This window comes from Protopterus annectens, chromosome 3.part0, assembly GCF_019279795.1.
Source record: "Protopterus annectens isolate FY-2018-M chromosome 3.part0, PAN1.0, whole genome shotgun sequence".
In the NCBI taxonomy this organism is placed as follows: Eukaryota; Metazoa; Chordata; order Ceratodontiformes; family Protopteridae; genus Protopterus; species Protopterus annectens.
The window spans coordinates 1,939,904,223-1,939,928,644 of NC_056731.1; the positions used below are offsets into that span (position 1 = coordinate 1,939,904,223).

At 42.4% G+C, this 24,422-nt stretch overlaps 1 protein-coding gene across 1 annotated transcript in view; it reads right to left on the bottom strand.

The window, feature by feature from the left end:
• The window catches only part of SMARCC1 (SWI/SNF related, matrix associated, actin dependent regulator of chromatin subfamily c member 1), a 1,897,600-nt gene that overhangs the window by 768,393 nt on the left and 1,104,785 nt on the right, over nucleotides 1–24,422 (bottom strand). The window contains exon 12 of the mRNA XM_044066067.1: nucleotides 21,473–21,594. Coding sequence (XP_043922002.1) covers nucleotides 21,473–21,594 — 122 coding nt within the window. The remainder of the gene's footprint in view (nucleotides 1–21,472; nucleotides 21,595–24,422) is intronic.

The following is a 24,422-nucleotide window of genomic DNA, read 5'->3' on the forward strand; positions in this document are numbered from 1 at the left end:
CTGAGATTAGGTGGATCATCAGACTGCAAGCCGATAAAGCATCTGGCCTCAATGACGGAGTTTAACTGAAGCCATTTCTATATGACAGACCTTTGATGCACTGGATTTACATGATTTTTTGGAATGATTTATTTTTCATTGATATTGTTTTATACATATATATTTTTTGATTTTCATCTGCTTTTATATTTTTTTTTATGGAGTTGTACTTTAAAGCATTTTACAATATTCTGCCTTTAAGATTATTAATTAAAATTAATTTACTAATTAAGTCTTTCTATTAGCTACTGCAATGCATTTTAAACTACTCAACTCTGGTTTTTAGCACTGTCTGAAGAAGCATTCTGCTGAATGCGAGAATGCTTATATTTCTTGTCGCACAATTGCCTGTGTTCGTGGTGTTACCTCTCTCGTTTTATATATATTTTACTACAATGTCTTTGTGAGGTGCTTTGTTCTCAAACTGCCTTTTACTCTCTTGAATATCATAAAAACAGTTAAAATCTACTTACCTGCACTAGGCAGAGGTTGAATATTAATGCAGTCAAGAGAAATGTAAGATCAGGAAGGGGCAGGCACAGAGAACCCCTAAGGATGCTTTAAAGCAATTAAAATATTGGCCCCAGAGTACAATCCTGCCACTCAAACTGGGGATCCTTAACTGCAGGGAAAATATGCTTGGTTTTCTATCTCTTTAACCAGAACAGAAGAAAGGCATTCAGACAGAAGTGCAATGATGGTGTTCAGACTGGTGGCAAACAAGTGGTGGTGGTAAGTTCTGAAATGTGTGCGTCTGTCCATCACCTTTATGCCCTACTCCTTCCATGAGATGCATACGTGTGATGTACAGTGCCTACAGATACTAAAGGATTTGGTACACTGGCTGGAGATTGGGCTATCCTTGGCAGGAGACCCCTTACGTTAGGGAATTTGCAACAGCGATATGCAAGGACAACAACAAATAACTTCAAAACAGCTTAAGTACAGCTACTTCTCAAACTGTAGAAGACTCAAGATCAGCTCACTACCCTAACAGGAAAGCAACCACAATCAGTACCTGTGAAGTTCTGATTAAAGGAAAGAGATAAAACCCTCACCTTAATTTAGCAGTAAATGTCTACAACTTCTTAATTCACTTAGAGGGGTATGAGCACTAGCGTAAATAATGCAAAAGAAAGGTTACTGTGCAGATAATGACACTGCACAATCCAGTGCAAGACCCTGATGCCCTGCTGTGGTCATGGAAGCCATCAGATTGAGAAGACATACAGGAAGCTGAACCCAGACCCTCTCTGCTGCATCTAAACAAGGACTAACACCACTGCCTTCAGAGTCAACTGGACAGGCAAGAAAGACATAAGCTGCAGGATTACCCAGTCTGCAAAATGAAGGCAATCCTTCCAAATGCAATAAAAGACTTCTCACAGTTTACAGTTATAGTCAAGGTTAACCACCATTGACTGTGCATTCAGTACAGAGATGTCAATAACACCGAGTTGCATAGTGTCAGAAAACAGAACTTTTATTTCTCTAATGAAGCCTCTGCCAGCATGAGACACATCATAGAAAACTGCCGGTAGAGAAAACAAAATGACAGTGCTTGAAAGAGAGCCCTACCTACAGCAAGCTGTGTAAATCTTATATGCAATATGCAAGACAGCAATGTGTCAGAAGGTGGTGTCTATCATGTTTAACTGAGACCATTTAGTTGTCCTGCCATAAAAAGGGGCATAGCCAATGAATGCCAGAACCTGGCAGACCACATATACTTTATTAAGTTTAGGAGAGAATGGAACACTATCCCCTTAAGCAGGAGAAAGACGTTTGCCCATCTATACCCCTTCTGAAGGGTACAGTGCTGGCTTTTCACAGGAGGTGTGTATGCATGCGTAGAACATATGCCCTTTAAATAATCAGTGCCTTTAGCATTATTCAAGTTTCGTGTGTGTGTCAAGAGATCAGGTTTCCTAACAGCGTTATCAAAGTCAATGTATAGCTGATGGAGATGGCAACACTGCAACTCATGTTTCAACAATCATATTTTTGAATACCAACTGTTACGTAGTTTAATGTATTTGTTAATTGGGGTAGGACATGAAAAGAGAGTATACAAATAGTAATAGAATACAAATTGTATCCGTATAACAAATAATGAAAACTTGAAAAAGTTACATAAAGATTAGAACCAACACATTAATGTTCTGTAAACAAGTCAACAGCTGAAAAAAAGAAGTTATACACTTACCATAAAGTTCCATCTGTGTTGTCCATTTTCATTCTTTCTCAACTAATGGGATCTGGTCCGATCTTCAGATATGACTTGGCTGTTATACTAGCTCATGGCCTCCAACTCTCGCTCTTTTTCCTTGCTTACCCATAATGCACTACCCCTAACATCTCTCAGATCTTGTTTGCAGGTTTACAGAAATACTATAAAAGAAATGCCGTAACTGGAATTAAATACAAAGGACATAACTGTCTTTGACGGGTTTCAATCCTCCAGAAGTCAATTATGAAAACAGAGGGGGAAGGTGGGTGGGGAGTTGAGGAAGAATGAAACGGATAACACAGATGAACGTTATGGTAGGTACATAACTTCTTTACATGATGTCAATTTTCACTCATTCCTCAACTAATGGAAGAGAGTCCACAGCTACCTAAATTCCTGGGTGGACCCTAAGGAAGGATATTCCTGAGTATGGTTGAGCCAAAGGCTGCTCTTCCCCTCGAGACCACATATAGTTTGTAATGAGTGATAAAGATACAAGGATTTGACCAGGCTGCAGTCACACATGTATTGTCCATAGAGGCTCTAGACTGGAATATAGTTGAAGTTGCCATAGATCTGGTAGAATGAACCTTTAATGGTTTTGCCAAGGGTAGATTCTATTTGTTATATAAACAAATGAAGTGCACTCTGCTAACCACTTGGCTAGAGTTACCTTTGTGACTGATTCGTCCAACTTATTATGTACAAAGGAAACAAATATCTGATGTCTTTCTAATCTCTTCTTGTGTAGGTAGAAACAATCATTTATGAACATCCAGCAAGTGAAGCATATATTCCCCTTTATTTGAAAATTCTGGGAAGAATACTGGCAAGTTAATGGAATGGTTACTGCTGGATTTTGACACCACCTTAAGAAGGAAGGAAGCACTGGTACGTAATGTGATCCGATCCTTATAAATAAAATCAAACATGGAGGCTTAGAAGATGATGCTTGAAGTTCTGAAATTCTTCTAACTGATGTAATTGCAATTAAAAAGATAGTTTTCCAGGTCAAAAAATTTAGGTCACATTTGGCTGCAGGTTCAAAGGGAGAACAAGTTAAGGCTTGCAGAACCAAATTTAAATCCCATGGTGGCATAAGCTCTTTATAAACGAGGTCTTAGCAGAAGAGTACCTTTTAAAAAGGTACAGTTTGGATAAAGCCTATGAAGAATTTTGAAACCTTACATGAAAACTGGAGATAGCGGAGAGCTGAATTTTAATAGCTGAGGAACTAGAATACACATTAAATAAACTTGCTAAAAATTCTAGAACAGAATGAATTTGGGCTGAGAAGGGATTTATCTGATTTTGCTCTGCCCAATAAATGAACCTTTTCCATTTACTTCTGTAGGGCTTTGTAGTAGAAGGTTTATGGGAAGATAAAAATATGGAATGAACAGAGAGAGAGAGCCCTGGTTGCCTGGTTATCAAAGGAATTGGTGAAACCAAGTAACCAAGCTGTTTGATTTGAGATTTGAGATATCTGTGTGAACCATGCCTGTCTGGTGAGGCAGGAGGTATGGAACTGGATCCAGAATCCAAGGTGGAAGTAGTAGATGAGGCCAAAGGAAGGGAAACCGAATCTGTTGAGGCCAGTAAGGTGTAATTAGGATGATTGCTCTTCAACCAGGCTGTTTTCTGAAGGAATTAAGGAAGGCTGAGGATAACAATATAGAAGACCAGGGGGGGATTGAGGAGTAGAACATCCTTCTGCGATTCCCTTAGTGGGGGGGACCAGGGCAAAGAAGCTGCTGTACTTGTTTAGGAGAGATGCAAAAAGATCGCAGCAAGACTGGCCCACTGACTGAGAATCATTTCTGTCACTTTGTTATTGACAGACCACTCAAGGTAGTAAGATGGATCTGCTCAGTGTTTGCTATCACGATGGACTTCCCCGGAACACCTGTTGCTACTAGAAAGTGGTTCGAAGATACTGCCCACTGCCAAACTCTGAGGGCTTTTCGACACAGGAGATAACATCGGGTTCCCCCTGTTTGCTGTACCAAACTACTGACACGTCTGTCTGGATTACAACTGTCCAGAGAGGAAGATAGTCCTGGAATGCCTACAATGCCAAAAGCACCACTCTCATCTCCAGAACACTGATATGCAAGTTGGCCTCTTCGAGGAGACCGAGTGCCCTGGACTGTTTTCCCCAGGAAGTGCCCCCCCCCCAATCTGGGAAGCATCTGTGGTCACTATGGCCTTGGGTTGAGGGGGGATGAAAAGGACAACCTTGCAACAGCTGTTGTGATAGCATCCACCAGGAAAGGTACCATTTGCAAAACAGGGTTATTCTTATCTTCAATGACATGGGCTGAGAAAGCACCGACCGTTGTGCTGCAAGCATCCAATGTAGAATCCTCATGTGGAATCTTCCTAAGGGGACAAACTATTACTGATGACACTGAACCCAAGGCTTACAGAACCAGTTCGGCTGAAATTTTGGTACTGAAAACAATTTTTCTGACCTGCACCATTATTGTTTGCACTCTTTATAGTGGAAGAGAAGCTATCTGACTGTGTGCTGAACACTGCTCCTATGAATTTTAATGTCTGGGTTGGTTGTAAATGAGACTTGTTGTAATTTATTTTATTCTGAGATGTGAACAGGTTTGTAACACCTGATCTGGAGTTTCTATCAGCCGATGCCTGGTCGGGGTGATAATGGGTCAGTTGTCTAAATATGGAAGCACCTGGAATCCTTGCACTCTGAAGTGCGCTGCTACCATTACCATGCACCTGGTGAACATCCTGGGGGCTATGGTGAGACCAGAAGAAAGCACTCTGAACTTATAGTGACTGGCACCCAGCCAGAAGTTTAAGTACCTTCTGGAGAGTCTGTTCATCTTTATGTGATAGCACGCATCCTAAAGGTCCATCAAGCATATCCAGTCGTCCTTGTCCACAAAGGGCAGAAAGTACAGTTGTGTACACTTACCATAAATGTAGATGTTAGAGTGTATTCACTGTTGCAGTCATTACATTTGGGTTATCTGCTTGCAGGTAGCCCTCAGTCAGCCTGATTAACAAAGTCTTGGGTCCTGCTTCGGTTGCTGTCCCTTCTTCCATAACGTCAGGTCGTCAGGGGTATAAAACATGCAGCTGAAGCCATTACATCAGTTTTTCTTGCCCCAGATGTCAGGTGCCCCCCTAATGGGAAGCAATTAAATATAAAAGTACAATGATATACTTCCAACAAAAAAGCAAATACACCAAAAAGGCTTTTAAGCATAGTAAAGGAAAGTTGAGATATAGCCAAAATAAGTTAGGGGGCTGGAGGGAGGGTATCCAGGACTGCAACAGTGAATACACTCAAACATCTACATTTATGGTAAGTGTACACAACTGTACTATGTTCTTCGTGTTTCACTGTTGCAGTCATTACATTTGGGCATATTCCCAAACCTATGGTTGGGAAGAGGAATTTAGATAGCATTAGGACCAGCTATAATGCCCTGCAAGACTGCAGTGGCAAAGCCAGCTCTGGATATAGAGAAAATCGGCAAATGATAATGCTTGGTGAAAGTATGTACAGAACTCGAGGTAGCAGCTTCTAGGATGTCCCTGGTAGGGATGCCTCTGAGAAAGGCTGTTGAGGTAGATGCAGCCTTGGAGGAGTGAGGTCTGATCCCCTGGGGGATAGGTTTTCCATGGTGCTTATATCAGAAATTAATGCAATGTTTAGAAATGGTTTGCTTTGAAATAGCCTTCCCCTCTGCCCCTGCAGCAAATGCCACCAGCAGATTTCCTTTGAGGTTTAGTCCTGTCCAAATAGAATCTAAGTTGTCTGTGCACATCTAAGGAATGCAGTATCCGTTCCCCTTTGTTCTGTGGATTGGGAAAGAAGGTTGGCAAATGAATAGACATCAAAGAGCCACACTGGACACCACCTTGGGCATGAAGGATGGATTGGTTCTGAAGGACACCCTGTCCGCATGAAAGATGACGAAAGGCTCCACTGCCATAAGAGCCTCTAATTCAGATACCCTTCTAGCTGAAGTGATTACTAAAAGGAAAGCTGTTTTCGGAGAAAGACATTTTAAGTCTGCAGTAGCAGCTGGCTCGAAAGTAGGTAGAGTGAGTTTCTCAAAGACAAAGTTAAGGTCCCAGGCTGGGGTTGGAGCTCTCCTGGGTGGTCTCAAATTTTTGGCCCCTCTGAGGAACTGCTTGAGCAGCGGATGAGGGAAGAGGGGAAGTTTTGTGTTATAATGAGCTAAAATGGCTGAGGCGTGGATTTTAATGGAAGAAAAAGACAGGTCCTTGTGAAGCATCTCAGTTAAATATTGTAAAATCTGAGGTATATTGGGCGTTCCTGTGCTCATCCCTTGAGACTGGTTCCAGGCACAGAATCTTTTTCATTTTTCAGCATAAGATTTTCTAGTACTAGGCCTCCCTTACCTCTAAAATGACATCCATCACAGGTTTGCTGAGGGATGGTAAAGGAAAGATTAAGTAATCAGCCAGGCTGCAAGGTTCAGCGTTGGAAGCTGAGGGTGCAGAATCTGGTTCTCCTGCTGAGAAAGCAGGGAAGAAGTCTGAGGCAGGTGCCATGGAGATAACCATGACAAACTGCCCAGGAGAGGGTACCAGTGTGGGCACAGCCAGTCTGGAGCAATCAAAATCATCCTTGGTTCATCCTGTTTGATTTTTAGTAGTACTTTGGAGAGCAGAGGCAGAGGGGGGAAGGCATAGACTGTTAGGTTTTTCCAACTGAAGGACAGAGCATCCACTTTACAGGCTTGTTTGTGGGGAGTCCTTGTGCAAAAGTTTATCCAACTGGTAGTTCTGAGGAGAGGCAAACAGGTCTATATCTGGGCTCCCCCATTTGCTTGTCAACAAGTTGAAAATCCTTGGTTGCAGTTTCCACTCGTGTGGGTCCATCAGGTTTCTGCTTAGTCCGTCTGCCAGTGTATTTAATTTTCTTGGCAAGAATTGAGCTTGTAGGTGCACTTGGTAGCTCAAGGCTGCGTTCCACAATGTCATGGCTAGTCTGCAGAGGGGTTAAGAATGTGTACCCCCCCTGCTTGTTTATGTACCACGTAACAGTGGTGTTGTCTATCTTTACCATAAGTTGTCCTGGAAGAATGTGGTCCTTGAAGGCTTTCAGAGCATTCTATACAGCTAACATTTCTTTTTGATTGATATGCAGGTGCATTTGACTTGGATTCCATTTGCCCTGAATGCACTTCCCTGCCAGGTGAGCCCCCCATGCACAGTCTAATGCATCTGTTGTTAGGGTTTAGGCGGCAGGGGGTGGTGTGAAAGGTAGTCCCTTGTTTTGGTGGCAGGCCTCTGCCCACCAAAGGAACTCTAGGCATAGGCAACGTATGATATGATTTGTTGTTTCTAGGTCTTGAGAATGTTGACACCATAGGCTTTTTAGATACCACTGTAGTTTCCTCATATGCAGTCTTGCATATGGAATTAGAAGAATGAAGGAGGCCATGAACCCCAAGGCTTGCAGTATTTGTCTTGCAGATGGCAGGGTTTTTGTGGCCACTTGTTTGAAGTAGGTTGCCAAATGAATTTGCTTTTCTGGCATGAGGTAAGCCATCTGGGAAGTTGTATTCAAGCTTGCTCCCAGGAATATAACTTGTTGACAGGGTACCAGGTGTGATTTCTTTTCGTTTATGGTGTACCCCAGACAAGTTGGAATCCTTTTTACAAAGGCCAGATGATTCAAAAGTATGTCCTGGCTTTCTGCCTGAATTAGACAATCATCCAGGTATGGGTATATTTAAATATTTCTTTGCCTGCAAAATGCAATAACTAGAGCTAGGCACTTTGTGAATACCCTGGGCGCAGTAGATAAGCCAAAGGGCAGCGCAGAGAATTGATAGTGCGTGTAGCCTGCTTTGAAGCATAGGTATCTTCTGCAAGATTCCCTGATTGGGATGTGCAGGTATGCTTCTTTTAAATCTAGTGTTGCCAACCAGGCATCTTTGCCTAGCATAGGAAGTAATTGGTGAAGAGTCAGAATCTTGAATTTTGGAATCTCCAAAAAGGTGTTTAGAGTGGACAGGTCCAGGATAGGACACCATGAATTGTCTTTTCTGGGTACCAGGAAAAGTCTTGAATAGAAACCTTGTCCCTTTTCCTCTTCTGGTACCAGTTGAATAGCCCTCATGCTTAAGAGAAAGTACTTCTTTTTGGGCCTCTACCCACTGATTTGGGGGTAGGTCCGGCCACCCAGTTGGTGTTGGCAACATGTGGAAGTGAAAAATGTATCCCTGGGACACTATATTTAAAACCCATTTGTCCTGGGTAATGAGTTCCCAATTCTTTGCACGAAGAGCAATCTTTCCCCTCAAAAGGGGCAGTCAGTTGATAAGTGCGTGGAAATTTTAAAAGGAAGTCATTGAGACAGTTTACCATAGGGGGGAATCTTATTATTCCCAGACTTGGAAATGGAGGCCCCCCACTGCTTAGTTCTATGAGACCCTTCAGACTGAAACCTGGGGTTTTTGCTGTGTCTGCGTTTGGCTTGAGAAGACCTGGAAGGGGCTGGAAAGGACCAATTCTTAGAGGGCCAGTGCCTACTAAATCTAGGAGGCTGAACTTATAAAAAATCTTTAACAGTTTGCATAGATTTAGCTTTATCTTCCATCTTTTTAAGAACTTCCTCATCCTTGTTGCCAAACAGGTGGTCCTGATTTAAAGGAGCATCCAACAATTTAGCTTTAACATGATCAGGCAAAGATTGCTCCTTAAGCCAAGCATGTCTTCTGAGCACAGACCCAGTAACAGCAATTCTGCAAGAGGCCTCTAATGAATCAAAACTACATTGCAAAGTATGTTTCCAACTTGTTCAGCAGAATGCATTAAATCGTGTAATTCTTTATTTTCCACACAGTCACGAATCAACATAATTTTCTGTTTAAGCAGTCCAATAACATGTTGCTGATATTTTAACATATGAAACTGGCAGTTTAAACCTTCTTACCCCATCTATCCAGCACCCTGGAGTCTCTATCAGAAGGGGTAGGACTTTTAGCAGTAGAAGCCTTAATGCCCTTGGGCCCCTGTGAAATAGTCTCTGGATCTGCAATAGGATTTTTGAAAAGGAACTTGTGGGACACTCAGGGGACCCTGTAGTATCTGTCAGGTTTTCTGGGAGCAGGAGGCAGGGAATCAGGGGCCAAACTAGATTCTGAGAAAGCATCAACAATGTCTAGTACAGGAGAAATAGCTAAAGGCCTATGCTGAGGTAGGAGAAGGAAATCCCTAAGCCTCTTTTTTTTAATCAGAAAAATCTCGGCTTTCCCAGAGGAAATGCTCCCTTAGAGTATGTAAGGTTTCCCTAAAAGAAAAATCCTCAGGAGGGGAAACAGAGGGAATAGTCTCCTCTGCATCAGAATCCTCATAAGTAGATAAGGACAAATCAAGATCATCAGAAGAGTCAGAAAAAACAGAATCCTGGTCAGAAGATTCATAATCAAATTCAGTCCTAGGCCTCTTAGAAGGGGGGGTTGCCTACCCCTGATTAGAGTTATTAGATCTTCCGCCATTGTTATCATTTGTTTTTTAGGCCTAGAGACCTGAGCATGTGGCCTGGGCAGCGTCTTTTTTTTTTAGACATGATTCGAGATTTAGGCTTAAGTAAAGAATGAGGCGTCGGTTTAATATGCAAGTCTGTATGCCTGAATACACCCTCAGAAGCCGGTGCCTGCACAGTGGCTCTGGATCCATCCAAGGTAGAGACACCCGCGGGTTCCATAGTTGAAGCATCTCACGGCATACCAGACTATGAATGGGTCTCAGTAGTGGCCTGCAAATTAGAAGTAGCGGAGTACCGGTGAACTGGCGACTGGCTTAGGAGAAGTGTCGTCAGCAGTTTTGGATCTTGGCGGCCTGTCTCTGTCTTTATCTTTGTGTTTTTTTGGAATCCCGGTAGTCAGATGGCTAACCGATGACATTTCTGGATAATTAAAACCAAGAAAGTACAGTTTTGTACACTTACCATAAATGTAGATGTTAGAGTGTATTCACTGTTGCAGTCATTACTTTTGGGTAATCTACTGGCAGGTTGCCCTCAGTCAGCCTGAATTCCAAAGTCTTGGGTCCTGCGTCGGTGGCTGTCTCCTCTTCCATGACGTCAGGTCGTCAGGGGTATAAAACAGGCAGCCGATGACATTTTCTTTAGTTATTCTTGCCCCAGACGTCAGGTGCCCCCCAAATGGGTAGCAAAAAAATATATATAAGCTATATATACATGCAACAATACAAACTTTACCTTCATCTACAATCAAATACACCACAAAGGCTGTAGAAGATAGTGAAGGAAAGAGAAACTCAAGAATAAAAGGGGGATGATGGGCGGGTAACCTGGACTGCAACAGTGAATGTACTCGAACATCTACATTTATGGTAACTGTACTATGTTCTTCGTGTTTCACTGTTGCAGTCATTACATTTGGGTAGAATCCCAAAGCTATGGATGGGAGGCTGGAGCTTAACTGCCTTAGGGGTGGCTATAAGGCACTGTAGACGCAAAGTCTGCCCTGGACAGAGTAGAGAGGCAAAGGATAATGCTTTGTAAAAGAAGTGTGAACAGAACTCCAAGTAGAAGCCTCTAGAATGTCTTTGGTTGGTACCCCTCTGAGAAAAGCTGCTGATATAGCTGCAGCCCTGGTGGAATGAGACTTAATGTCCTTTGCCATGGTGTAAGTAGCAGAAATTAATGCAGTGGCTTATCCACTTTGAAATAGTCCGCTTTGAAATAGCCTTTCCTCTGATCCTGCAGCAAATGTCACTAGTAACTGCTCAGTTTTTCTTATAGCTTTAATTCTGCTCAAGTAGAAACTTAGTTGTCTGTGTACATCCAAGGAATGCAGAATCCGCTCCCCCTTGTTCTGCGGATTTGGATAAAAAGTAGGCAGATGAATAGTTTGGTTAAGAGCCACACTGGAAACCACCTTAGGCATAAATGAAGGATTGGTCCTAAGGGACACCCTGTCCGTGTAAAATATGATAAAAGGCTCGACAGCCATGAGGACCTGTAGCTCTGAGACCCTTCTTGCTGAAGTAATTGCCAGGAGCAGAGCTGTTTTCCATAAGAACTTTAGATCTGCAGTAGCAGCTGGTTCAAATGGAGGCAGGGTGAGCTTTTCCAACACATAATTGAGGTCCCATGCAGGAATAGGTGATGATCTGGGAGGCCTTAAATTTTTGGCCACTCCAAGATACTGCTTTAGTAAAGGATGAGAAAAGATTGGTGGCTCTGTGTTGTAATGAGCCGAGATGGCAGAGGCATGGATTTTTATTGATGAAAAAGATAGGCCTTTGTCAAGCATCTCGGTCAAGTATTGTAAAATCTGAGGAATATGTGGCTCTGCTGCTTCAGTTCCTTGTGCTTGGTTCCAAGCACAGAATCTCTTCCATTTATCAGCATAACATTTTCTAGTACTAGGCCTTCTGGCTTCCAAAATGACATCCATCACAGCTTTACTGAGAGGTGTTGTTTGAATAACTACATGATCAGCCATGCTGCCAGGTTCAGTGTTTTGAGCTAATGGTGTAGGATCTGATTGTTTTGCTGGGACAGTAAGTGAGGTACTTGAGGCAAGTACCAAGCTGGGAAATGAGACATATTCCTTAGGATTGGGTACCAGTATTGGCGGGGCCAGTCCGGGGCAATTAGTATAATCTTTGGTTTCTCTTGTCTGACTTTTAGTAGAACCTTGGGAAGAAGAGGCAGAGGAGGAAAGGCGTAAACCGATAGGTTTTTCCAACTGAAGGATAGGGCGTCCACTTTCCATGCTCGTCTGTAATAAGGCCTTGTGCAGAATTTTCCCAGTGATAATTCCGAGGAGAGGCAAAAAGGTCCATGTCCGGGCTCCCCCATTTCTTTATCATGCTGACGACTTGTGGATCTAGTTTCCACCCGTGAGGGTCCATTAGGTTTCTGCTTAAATCGTCTGCCAGAGTATTTTGCTTTCCTGGCAAGAATTGAGCTTGAAGATGTACTTGGTAAGTCAAGGCTGTGTCCCACAGTGCCATGGCTAGTCGGCAAAGGGGGTATGAGTGCATGCCCCCCTGCTTGTTTATGTACCACATATAACTGTGGTGTTGTCAGTCTTTATCAGTAGTTGTCCTGGATGAAGTAAGTCCTTGAAGGCTGTTAGGGCATTTTGAACAGCTAACATCTCTTTTTGGTTGATATGCAGATGCATTTGTTTTGGGGTCCATATGCCCTGAATGCATCTTCCCGCCAGGTGGGCCCCCCATGCATAATCTGATGACTCTTTTAAGGTTTGGCTGGCAGGGGGTAGAGTGAAAGCTCATCCCATGTTTTGGTGACATGCCCTTGCCCACCACAGAAACTCCTTTTGTAGGCAGGGAATGAGAGGAATCATTGTTTCCAGACTGTGACAATGTTGACTCCATAAACGTTTTAGGTACCACTGTAGTTTCCTCATATGCAGTCTTGCATATGGAATCAGTAGAATGCAGGATGCCATGAACCCCAAAGCCTGCAGAGTTTGTCTTGCAGATAACTGGGTTTTTGTTGCCATCAGTTTGAAGTAAGTAGTCAGTTGCCTTTGTCTGGCGTAAGGAAAGCCATCTGGGCAGTTGTATTTGAGAGGGTACCAGTTGTGATTTCTTTTAGTTTACTGTGTACCCTAGGCATGTTAGAAGCCTTTTCACTAACACCAGATGCTGAAGAATGTTCTTGTTCTCTGCTTGAATGAGACAGTCGTCCATGTAAGGACAGATTTGTATACTTCTTTGTCTGAAAAATGCAATTACTGGTGCCAGGCACTTTGTAAAGACCCTGGGCACAGTAGATAAGCGAAAGGGCAGTGCAGAGAATTGGTAATGCATAAAGCCAGCCTTGAAACGGAGGTATCTTCTGCACGTTTCCCTTATCGGGATATGCAGGAATGCCTCTTTTAGGTCTAATGTCACCAGCCAAGCGTTCCTGCCCAGCATGGGCAAAAGCTGCTGCAAAGTTAGCATTTTGAATTTTGGAATGTCCAGGTATGTGTTCAGAAATGCTAAATTCAGTATTGGATGCCAGGCCTTGTCTTTTCTGGGTACCAAAAACAGTCTTGAGTAAAACCCTTGTCCATTATCCTGTTCTGGTACTGGCTGAATAGCCCCCATATCCATGAGGGACATAACTTGTGACTGTGCCTCTGCCCGTTGATTTTTTTGGCAGATCTGGCCAACCGTTTGCAACTGGCAGAGTGTGGAAGTGGAATCTGTATCGCTGGGATACTATATGTAACACCCACTTGTCCTGGGTTATTAACTGCCAATTTTGAGCATAAAGTGCTAATTTTCCCCCTAAGGGTGCTGCCAGAAGATAAGTGCTTGGTGATGGTAGAGGGAAGTCATTGAGACTGTTTACTGTAGGGTTACACTTTATTTCCTCTAGATTTGGAGGGAGAAGAACCCCATTGCTTTGACCTGTAAAAATCCTGTGACTGGTATCTAGAACCTTTAGGGTACCTGGATTTGCCCTGTTGAGCTTGGTTGGACACAGGAAAGGACCAATTTTTTGTAGGCCAGTGTCTACTGGATCTTGATGGATGCACTTGTAAGAAATCTTTTACAGTTTGCATAGACTTAGCTTTGTCTACCACTTTCTTTAAAACCTCTTCTGCCTTAATACCAGAGTATCATGCTGTAAAGGTGCATCCAGCAATTTAGCTTTAACATGATCAGGCAAATTCTGCTCTTTTAGGCAGGCATGCCACCTAATCACAGATCCAGTAACTGCGGCCCTGCAGGAGGCCTCTAAGGAATCAAACCTACATTGTAAAGTATGCTTTACAACTTGTTCTGCTGCATGCAATAATTTCTGCAAATCTTTATTTTCTGCACATTCAGAAATCAACACAATTTTCTGTTGCAGTAATGCCATAACATGTTGTTGAAAATTGAGCATATGAAACTGGCAGTTTAAGGCCCTAATTGCCAAGGTTGCAGATGTATAAACCTTCTTTCCCCATCTATCCAGTGCCCTGGAATCTCTGTCAGAGGGGGTAGGATTTTTGCTGTTGAGGCCTTAACACCTTTTGGATCCTGTGAAATAGTTTCAGGGTCAGCAGCAGGGTTTCTAAATAAAAATTTGTCTGAGTCTTGGAACTCTGTAATATCCGTATGGCTTGCTAGGAGCCGGAAATAAGGAGTCTGGAGGCAAGCTCGACTCCGAAAACACATCATCCACAATATCTAAAACAGGAGGTATGTCTAAAGACCTATGCTGAGGGAGAAGAAGGAAATCCCTAAGCCTCTTTTTTGATTCTGAGAAATCTTGACTCTCCCAGTGAAAATGCTCCCTCAAAGTATGCAAGGTTTCTCCAAAGGAATAATCTTCAGGAGGAGATGCACATGGGATAGATTCCTCTGCATCAGAATCCTCATAGGGTGGTATAGATAATTCCTTTTCATAAGAGGAATCAGAAGAAATAGAAACCTGATCTGAAGATTTATAATCAGTGTCTTGCCTAGGCCTCTTATCAGGAGGGGGTTGGGAATCCCTGATCAAGGTAATTAGGTCTTCAGCCATTTTGATAATCTGCTTTTTGGGCATAGAGGCCTGTGCACATGGCTCATGCGTCGTTTTTCTAGCTTTAGAAGTTGCTTTTGTCTTTGATTTTGAAGCTGGCTTCGGTTTTATATAAAAATGTTGTGGCCTGAATACACCCTCAGAAGCCGGTGCCTGCTCAGCGTCTATGGACCCATCCGAAGGAAAGACATCCACGAGTACAATACTTTGAGAATCTCGTGGCATGCCGGACTCCAGCTAGGAGCCTGCGACTCAAAAGTAGCGGGTATCAGGGGCTGCGAAAGCGCCTCACTGAGTACCGAACGGCTTAGGAGAAGCTTTGTCTGTTTTGGACCTCAACGGTCTCTCTCTGTCCTTTTTTTTGCGTTTTCTATGTACTCCGGTAGTCGGATTGCTATCAGACGACATTTAAGGATAGTTAAATCTGTTTCCAAAATATTTTGAGGCAAAGATATACCGACGCTTAATAGTGCGTTGGTTAAATCTAGCACAAAACCGACAGCTAGGCACGTTATGATCAGGGCGTAGGCAAGGAATACAGTATAAATGGAAATCCTTATGAGGTATTTGCTTCCCACAAGTACTGCAACTATTAAGTTTTTCTGACATCGGTATGGAGCAAGAAAAAAGTTCCCCAACGGGGTACTTAGCTTTAGTGAAGACTTCGGATCTGAAACTCGAATTCGAAAATTTCAAGAGTCTGCCGACCGGCACTTGCGAACTGCTTCTGCTTCGGGCACCGCACGGCAAGAAAGACTGAAGAAAATGGCATTGGCTGCCTGTTTTACACCCCTGACAACCTGACGTCATGGAATAAGGGACAGCAACCGACACAGGACCCAAGACTTTGGAATTCAGGCCGAATGAGGGCAACCTGCCAGCAGATTTCCCAAATGTAATGACTGCAACAGTGAAACACGAAGAACATCCAAAATATTTAGAGGTGAAAATATACAGACGACAGATAGTGTGCTGATTAAATAAAGCACAAAACCGACAGCAAGGTACGTCGTGGTCAGGGCCTAGGCAAGGAATACAGTACGAATGAAAATCTTTATGAGGTATTTGCTTTCCACAAGTAATGCAGTTATTAACTTTTACTGACTCCGGTAAGGAGCAAGTAAGTTTCCCCAACGGGGTACTTAGCTTTAGTTGAAGACTTCAGTTCTGAAACTCAAATGCAAAAATTTCAGTAGTCGGCCGTCCGGCACTTGCAAACTGCTTCTGCTGCGGGCACCGCACGGCAACAAAGACTGATGTAATAGCATCGGCTGCATGTTTTATACCCCTGACAACCTGACGTCATGGAAGAAGGGACAGCAACCGACGCAGGACCCAAGACTTTGTTAATCAGGCCGACTGAGGGCTACCTGCAAGCAGACAACCCAAATGTAATGACTGCAACAGTGAAACACGAAGAACATCTGGATAAGCAATTCACAAGGAAACAATGGGTGGACTTGTGTATGGCTCCCAAATATGCAAACTCTATTAGAAGATTCAGGATTATTGCTTGGAAGTGTTTGCATAGGTATGTTTATAGCCTAAAAAACTCCAAAGAATTTTTCCTCGGGTAGATTGCAAATGTTGGAAGTGTGATGGGGAAAAGGGGTTACTGGGAAAATGTTTTGGGTGTGTAATGATTTGGCAGATTTTTAAAAAATCCCTATAGAGTACTCTGTCAGATATAACAAGTGAGCAAATCGGTGCAACTAAGAAGATGATTTTTGAGCTAGAATTCAGTAACTGAACTTGTTAAATTTAATGTTGTTGGCTGCCAAAAAAGCAATTACTACAAGATGGAAATCAAAGGCTAAAGAAACTGTATTTAAAGTAGTGAATACTGTAAGACAGATAAAGTAACTGGAAGTGGGATGTTTAGAAATAACACAGACAAAATGGAAATTGTGGGAACAATATATGAAATGTTTTGGTGGAGAAATGAGATTTAAGGGATGGCAGGAACTGAGCAATTCATACAATGCTGGATTGCTGACAATTGTATAAATGTACGTTTGCCTTTGTGTTAAGTGATAATTCAATAAAGATGTTAAAATATAGCTGCATAATATAATTTGGATCAATGCAGTGGATGTGATACAGATCCTAAAGAAACTGTTTTTGGTTGTCCACTTATTGGCATGTGGGTGTCACAGAGGTAGGGGGTTGTTTTGGGAGGAGGAAACAGAGTTTTTTTTTTTTTTTTTGTTCAAGTCAGAAAAGTGTGAGAACTAATCTGATACAGATGGTGCACTGTGGAGCAAATCAAGCTCATTTTAAAGTGAATGTGGTATAACTGTGGGTACTTTCTGTGTCTATTTAATAGGGTTAGTTGGTGCTTGAAGATGCAACATGGAAATTATGGTAAGAGAAGTACTGTGTGTTCTGAGGAAACGGGAGGTATGAAGCAGTTTTAGAAACTGGTACAATATTCTGTTAAATAGTTTTGTTGAGGGTAATGGTGAGAGGCAACCGGTAGGGTATGTTGTTCTGGAAGTATCCATAAATAAGTAATTTCACCTTTTGATTAAGAGTACTGAAGTTTTAAGTTCCAGGAGAACTTTACAGGCAATATGTCCGAGGAGATCAAAATGTGGAATTGAATTAATTTAAACATAAGTTGTATATTCAAGAAAAGGTGCACTGTGCTACTTGTCTGTATGTCGCATACAAAGTACTAAAAGTTTATAATACTTTTGCAAGGAAAACCGAAAGACAAAAATGACTGTTTCAAAATTACTATGCCATCACCATAGCATTTACTTGTGGACCTTTACTCCACTGCTTTGTGTACTTAGGTGCAGCTAATATGCTATCAGCTTTTTAGGGGGTCTATGTTATATAATCGAACTTCCAAAATTTCTAGCACCATATGTTTGAACTTGGAAGTTCGAAATATGACAACGAAACCTCAGAACAGCAAATGTTTTTCCAGGAAAAAAAATTTGCTGTTCCGAAAAACACACACACAACACAAGCACACCAAAAACCTAATAAGCCTACACTACACCTTACATACACAACTATCTATGCTCTAACCTTAACCCAAGCCCTAACTCTAAGGTCCGTCGCTATCGCACACTTACCTTACCCGCACCCTAAAATCCACCACTATCGCACACTTACCTTTATCTGTGTCCTTACCCTAAAGTCCGTCACTATCGCACATTTACCTTACCCGCTCCCTAACCCTAAAGTCAGTCACTATTCGCACACTTAACTTACCCGCATCCTAACCCTAATGTCCATCACTATCGCACATTTACCTTACCCGCGCCCTAACCCTAAAGTCCGTCACTATCGCACACTTACCTTACCCGCGCCCTGTCAGTCACTTTCGCACACTTACCTCACCCGTACCCTAACCCCGTCTGTCACACTCGCACACTTACCTTAATCCGATCCGTAACTTTCGCACCACAGTACATAAAATGCCTAAGCCGCAGAAACAGCCAACTGAATTCTTTCCCTGGGAAAGAATTAAAATTTCCGCCGGTTCGACATATCTATTTTTCGAAACTTCCCTGGTCGAGCTTCCAATACTCGACATTTAAGACCTCGATTAAATAACAGGTACCCTTTTTAGGAATGGGGTCTACCACAGAGGGATCCTTTCATGCCTGTTGAGCTATAAGGATAAGTGGATCAACAGAGGATGATGTTGATCGGGAACCAAAAGCTTCCAAGAATACGGACTCACCCTGAGAAGCATCTTGAGACAACCAACCCCCTTCCTTCTTCTTCATTAATTCGAGAATTATCACAGAATGTGACATCTTCAGAGAGAGAGAGGGTTACACTCCTCTTCCTCTAAGACAGTATCTTCAGTGAAAGACTGGGGACGAGTCTAAATGCTTCCACTTGCACATCTGTTTTCTAAGGACACCTTCTGGTGAGCAGTAGGTGGTAAAGAATCAGATGGGGAACTGAATGTAGACTTCCTTGGCACCAGCTGACCCTGTCCAACAGGATGAAGAGGAGGGGAAACTGACTTTAGCTGGGGTTTAGGTGGAGCCAAACTTGTTGAAGACACCTTCTCTCATATTTACCAAAACCCTTTCAAAGGTCTCAAAAGTCAAAGCTGACACTGGCACAGAGGACTCCCTCCAATCCGAGGAAGAGAGTGACCCCGCACCAACAATAACCACTGGTCCTGAAGCCTATCACATATCTCAGCTGTCCACAGCCAAAGCCCCATGACGGAGAGAGAGCTCTGAGAATCTCTGTCAATTCACCCAGTCGGAATTTGGAGCCAAAGCTGCATCTCTGAGTTTCATCTCAATCCGAAGGCATTGAAAGCGACAGAGAGGGAAGCAGTCAGCAAAGTCATAAGCTGCTCTGGTGCTGATAAAGGTGCTGCAAGTTTAGCAGGATCCAATAACACCCAAACTGAAGGTGGAGACGGTAGGGGTAAGATGGCCAAGTACTCCATACTTTCCTAGGGGATGTTACCGGGATAACACCATGCTGAATTTCCGTTCTCAAAAACTTCCCCATCATTCTACTGACACTGAGTTCTGTGAGGCTTCATGATTACTCAGTGAATGATGCCACTGAAGGTGGAACAGAGCATTTTCTTTCCTGAAGAATAGGGGAATGCAGTCTAGAACTCACTGGTCCTGGTGACCATCTTGGTCCATGGGACAAGGTGCTCAGACTGGAGGAGTCATCTTATCAAACCTTTGAGGGGCCTTAGGTTCAGGACTGAGCAAGGTCATCAGATCCAGACAGGGTTTTATTGTGAATTTAGTGGGAGACTTGCTCTTTCTTTTTCCCTTTTGCCTTCATCAGTTTCTTTTTCTTGTCCCTTTGACTCTTGGTCTGTTATTTTTGGAAGAGGATGCTGAAGAAGAGGAAGGGGTATTTCCTGTCTGTGCTGGAAGGAGTCCCTTTGAAACACGTTTGTCCCTCCAAGTCTGAAGGACTCTAGCACTGAATGCTGCACAAGACTGGCAATCCACATGAAGGTGTGCAGCACCTAAACAATAAAATACATTTGGAGTGTGGGTCCTAGGGTGGAAGCTTGAACCCAAACAATTGCAACATATTGAACATCCTATAAGAAAGTTAAAACACTAAGCACAAAATGGAAATATATACACTATTTACTTCTAAGTATATACCCTAAATATATATTTTAAAACAACATGAAAAAGGGGCACGGAGGTTTAACTAAACACATCAAGTAAACTACGTTAAACTGTATTACACTAGAGTCTAATTCTAAGATCTACACTATCCAAAAGTACAACAAGGTAGGAGAGGAGCAGCAGAAAAGTGAAAGATACAACAAACTGCTTAGAGAGCTTTTTTTTTTTTTTTGCACGTCCATAATGAGTGGCAAATGAGATTTGAGAATCTAAGGCAGAGCCTAGGAAATTATGGGTAGGGAAGAAGTCAGAGCTCTGCATCCAATGAAGCTTTGACGTTGGTGCCAAGGTCAGATCACACAACCAATACATTTGAAACGGACACTGGATTAGTCTTTTCTGAAAGCTGTTAAGCATCAACTATGTTAAGTGCGATCAAAGAAAAGCATGACAAAATGTCGATGCAGTTACTGAACAGACACTAAGAACTGTTTCACACAGAACAAAGCTTAAGATTAGTAACAGATCTGAGATGCACATGGGATACATTTTAAATTCCGAGGGCTTGAAACCAAACAAGAAGTCAAAGTAGTAGTATTCCATGTCACCATAAGATGACAAACAGCTTCAGATTTCTTAGTAGGATACATTTTTAAATTTATTCTTAAGTCAGAAAGTAGCTTGCCATTGCAGAAATTAATGGAAGAAGATAATGAATAAATGATTGGGGACAAAAATGGTAAAAATGAAATATTTTGATTATGAAGGGAAAAGGCTAGGGTGGCCTGGGAAAGTTTTATGAGCACGACTAAGCTCCTGAGTGTTTTAGTCTTGCAGGTGTTGGATATGAAATTAAATATCAGACCTGGGAAGTAGGGTAGGTTGATCACTATTAGCACTGTACAAGGAGCACAAAATCACTGTCATCTTCCTGGATGAAAGCTAGTTTGCCATCCTGGCATTTCAAAGTGGTAAGCTTAAACTGATAGTGCTAAAGGCAGTACTTTATCTCAAGTTCCTCGGACATGGCAGCACAAATGATGGTGTGGAGTCAAGGCTGGTAATCTGGCAGCTACACAGTCACTGTGGATTTGCGTCTAATTAAACAATCCAGATATTTGTGGTTGTTGCATGCAGTTTTGACTTAAATGGACCAGTAACTTTATTAACCACCGACAGGAGGAGCACATAAGGACATTAATCGTTGCACTCCAATAAGAAAGCCCATGGAAAAGCAGACATGCTAATGAAAATGAAACCTACTGAAAGGTTGCTATTACAAACATTCACTCTTTTGATCTGTGTGCTGATACAGATTCTAGCACTAGAGATAGGGTGAATGCTCACATATTAACGCAGGTAAAGAAGCATATTTAAAAGTGCTGTATTCTACATAAAGTGTTTCAAAGCATTAAAGGCTCATGAGTAAAACACCCCTGAAAAAGAGATGTGTTAACTACCTAAACAAAACATTATAAAAACATTCTTACTCATGTAAAGAGAGCAAAAACAAACCCCATTTTAACTGCTAACACCTCCGATAAGAATCACACACACCAAGATGACCACTTAAAATACACATGCCCGTACCAGTTATAATCAAACCATGCAGCATAACTGGGTATAATTATATGGTTTGTCTGCTCTGTGACGTTATCCTCGCCTGGGTCAGTTAAACGAGACTGATCTCCTTTATTCTGATCCTCCTCCTCCTGCAAAAGAAACATTAAAACAAAAAAATTAATTCCGTCAGCTTGTCTCACAAATATGTCTGCAAGCATTTGTTTTTTTACAATGCTTTCTTTTGGAATTTGGAAAAACATCTGAAACCTTACATATTATATATTTAGCATAACAAGCAATATTGACTGTGCAAAATCAAACAAATAGTAATAGTAAAAGGAAACTGATGCATTGGTTTTCAAAATAAACTCATGCTACATCTGGATGGAAAAGGCAAGACAAAACATTACATGCAAAAAATTAACCATCTACACATTTTAAAAGCTCATTATACTGAATTGCTGCTCTTGAAACCTTGAATATTTTACATAAGACCACTGTTACAATCATTACAAGAGAGGTCACTGCCATAGATAAAGTATGAGCATCAGGCCAGTCTTCTACAGCCAAGCCACCTTCACCACACAACACACAGTCAGACTTATAAAGGTAGTGACACCCCACGCCATCTTTAGTTCTTTGTCACCCAAGAGGTTGCACCAAAACCATCAGAGATCAAACCACAACCTGCCACTCCAAAGAGAAACAGCTCTAGAGAGGAGTAAATGGATGGACTAGGAACAGCAGCCCTAGGATACCTCAAAAGAACTGACAAGAAGGAACAATGATCCTGCTTAACATTTGCTGGTATGCCAACTTTCTTGAGCAGCTGTACTACGTTCTTCACATGGTTCGCTGTTGCAATGACAAAAGATCGAATCCCCAAACTTACCCGACCTTGTGGATCACTACTGACAGAGCAGGACTGGGGAAGCACCCACAGACTAGCAGAGGCAAATCCCTCCCTGCTTGTATACTGAATATTCAGCTGCTGGCTCAAATAGAGGAAGGTTAATTTCACCATGATAAAATTCATATCAGAGGCCTGGGTAATCTATTCCCATGGGGAGAAAGGGGGACTGAAGTAGTATCTGAAAACCTGCTTCACTGTAGACCAAGAAGCTAAAAGGGGCTTCATGAAAAAGCATGCTGATATACCCTAAAGATGTACCTTGGCAAAGGCATACTTGAGCACAGAGTTCAACACCTTGGAAATACTGTAGACAAACTTCAAGCACTTCGGAATCTTGGCCCTTCCCTTAGCATCATAAGGGAAGTCTCTTGCATTTGGCCAAGTAGAATTTCCTAAATCTACTCCCATCTGGCAAGAAGTAATATCCCCTGCCTACTACCTTCTCTTACTACATTAAACATATTCTTTGTTTAAATGTGCCCTAAGAGTAGTAAGGCCATATCCTTTATGCTTTTAGTTCGAGTGTGGGCAAGTGTGGGTTGTATACTGCTGCAGCAAGTACCGCTCCTCTATTACTATAACAAACGACAGAATCAATGCTTCCTTGATCGGAAAGGAGCAATCAGTATCATTTCAAGCTTCTCTTCTCCCTCGTTTTTCTGGATTACCCTGAGGATTAAAAATATGGGAGGGGAAAGTACAGTGAAATGGAAATCCTAAATTCAATAAACCAGTATCCACAGCCCAAACCTATTTATGAGGCACTCTGGACCACAAATTCTTTAGTTGTTTACTGCTCTGAGAATCAAAGGGTTATCTCTGGTACACCCCCAACTGTGGGTGAAGTCCTGGAAGCTGTACCTGTCTAGCACTAACTTATAAGGGTCTGTTGAGGCCTTGCTTAGCTGGTTTACAACAGCATTTTTTTTGAAATGTGACAGACAATGCCTCAATGTCATAAAGACCTGTACGGCTTCTTCCCAAGTCAGCATGGCCAACCTGCAAAGAGTAAAAATAAGTACCTCCTTGCTTATGTGCCACATGACTATGGCATTGTCTGCAATCAGTTTCAATACACATGGCTTCTATACAGGATCAAAGGAGGTTACTAGGATAATGGCCCTGGGGCCCTAACAAGCCTACCGAAGAGTTTACCCCTAAAAAAGAAACCTCAGTCAGCACCTGTCACCTCTATCAATGAGGGACACAGGTGGAACACTTGGGGGACAAATTTGTGGTTTCCCATTCAGTCATCAGGGTTGCGCTTGAAGAGGGTCAGCGAAGTACTCTGACATGTATGGGAAGTCTATTTCAGAGACTGGGCAGCTTCTGGGAGACAAACCTCTCTCTCCAGCAGGTGTTGTTGATGCTGAATATTAGACTTAGGCCTACTGAGTAAGTAATGTACGAGGAGTTAGACTTATGGAAATGGAGTATTTCTAGTAGGGCAGGTCCGATATTGCCTTGTAGGTGAGACACAGATCACCTCTCAGGAATCTGTACAATACTGAGTAGAGTGATAATGATCTGAGCCTGTCTGCAAAGGACAGGTATTGGAGCCCACATATTCTCTTTGTGAGGCATTTCTGTGGCCTTTCCAGTTGGTGCAGATGTTTGGAGAGGTACATACCAAACGGGCATCATACTCAATTGCTGGCTTAATGAGGGAGGAGTACAGAGAAGTAATAGCCTCCTTTTTCTGGATGCAATCCCTTTACTTATGAAATGAGCCAAGTAAAAGGCTTTTCTGACCACTGCCGCTACATGATGGCTGAATGTGAGACTGTTGTCAACCTGAGTACCCAGGTCTCTCAGCACAGGTTGTGGGCTTAGACGGTTGCCCTTGATGTGGTAATCAGTAGGGGCCGTGTTTTTGCCAAATGGTATGATAATATATTTTTTTGCGTTTAACTTAAGGCCATAACTTTGGCACCAGTCATTTGCTGCTGTGAGATCCTCTTGCAGTGTGTTAGCATCATTTGGTGAGTCAGTGACAGCACCCAACCTTACAATTATCAGCCACAGGCCCTTCGCCTTTACCTGGACTTCTGAGAAGTAGATGTA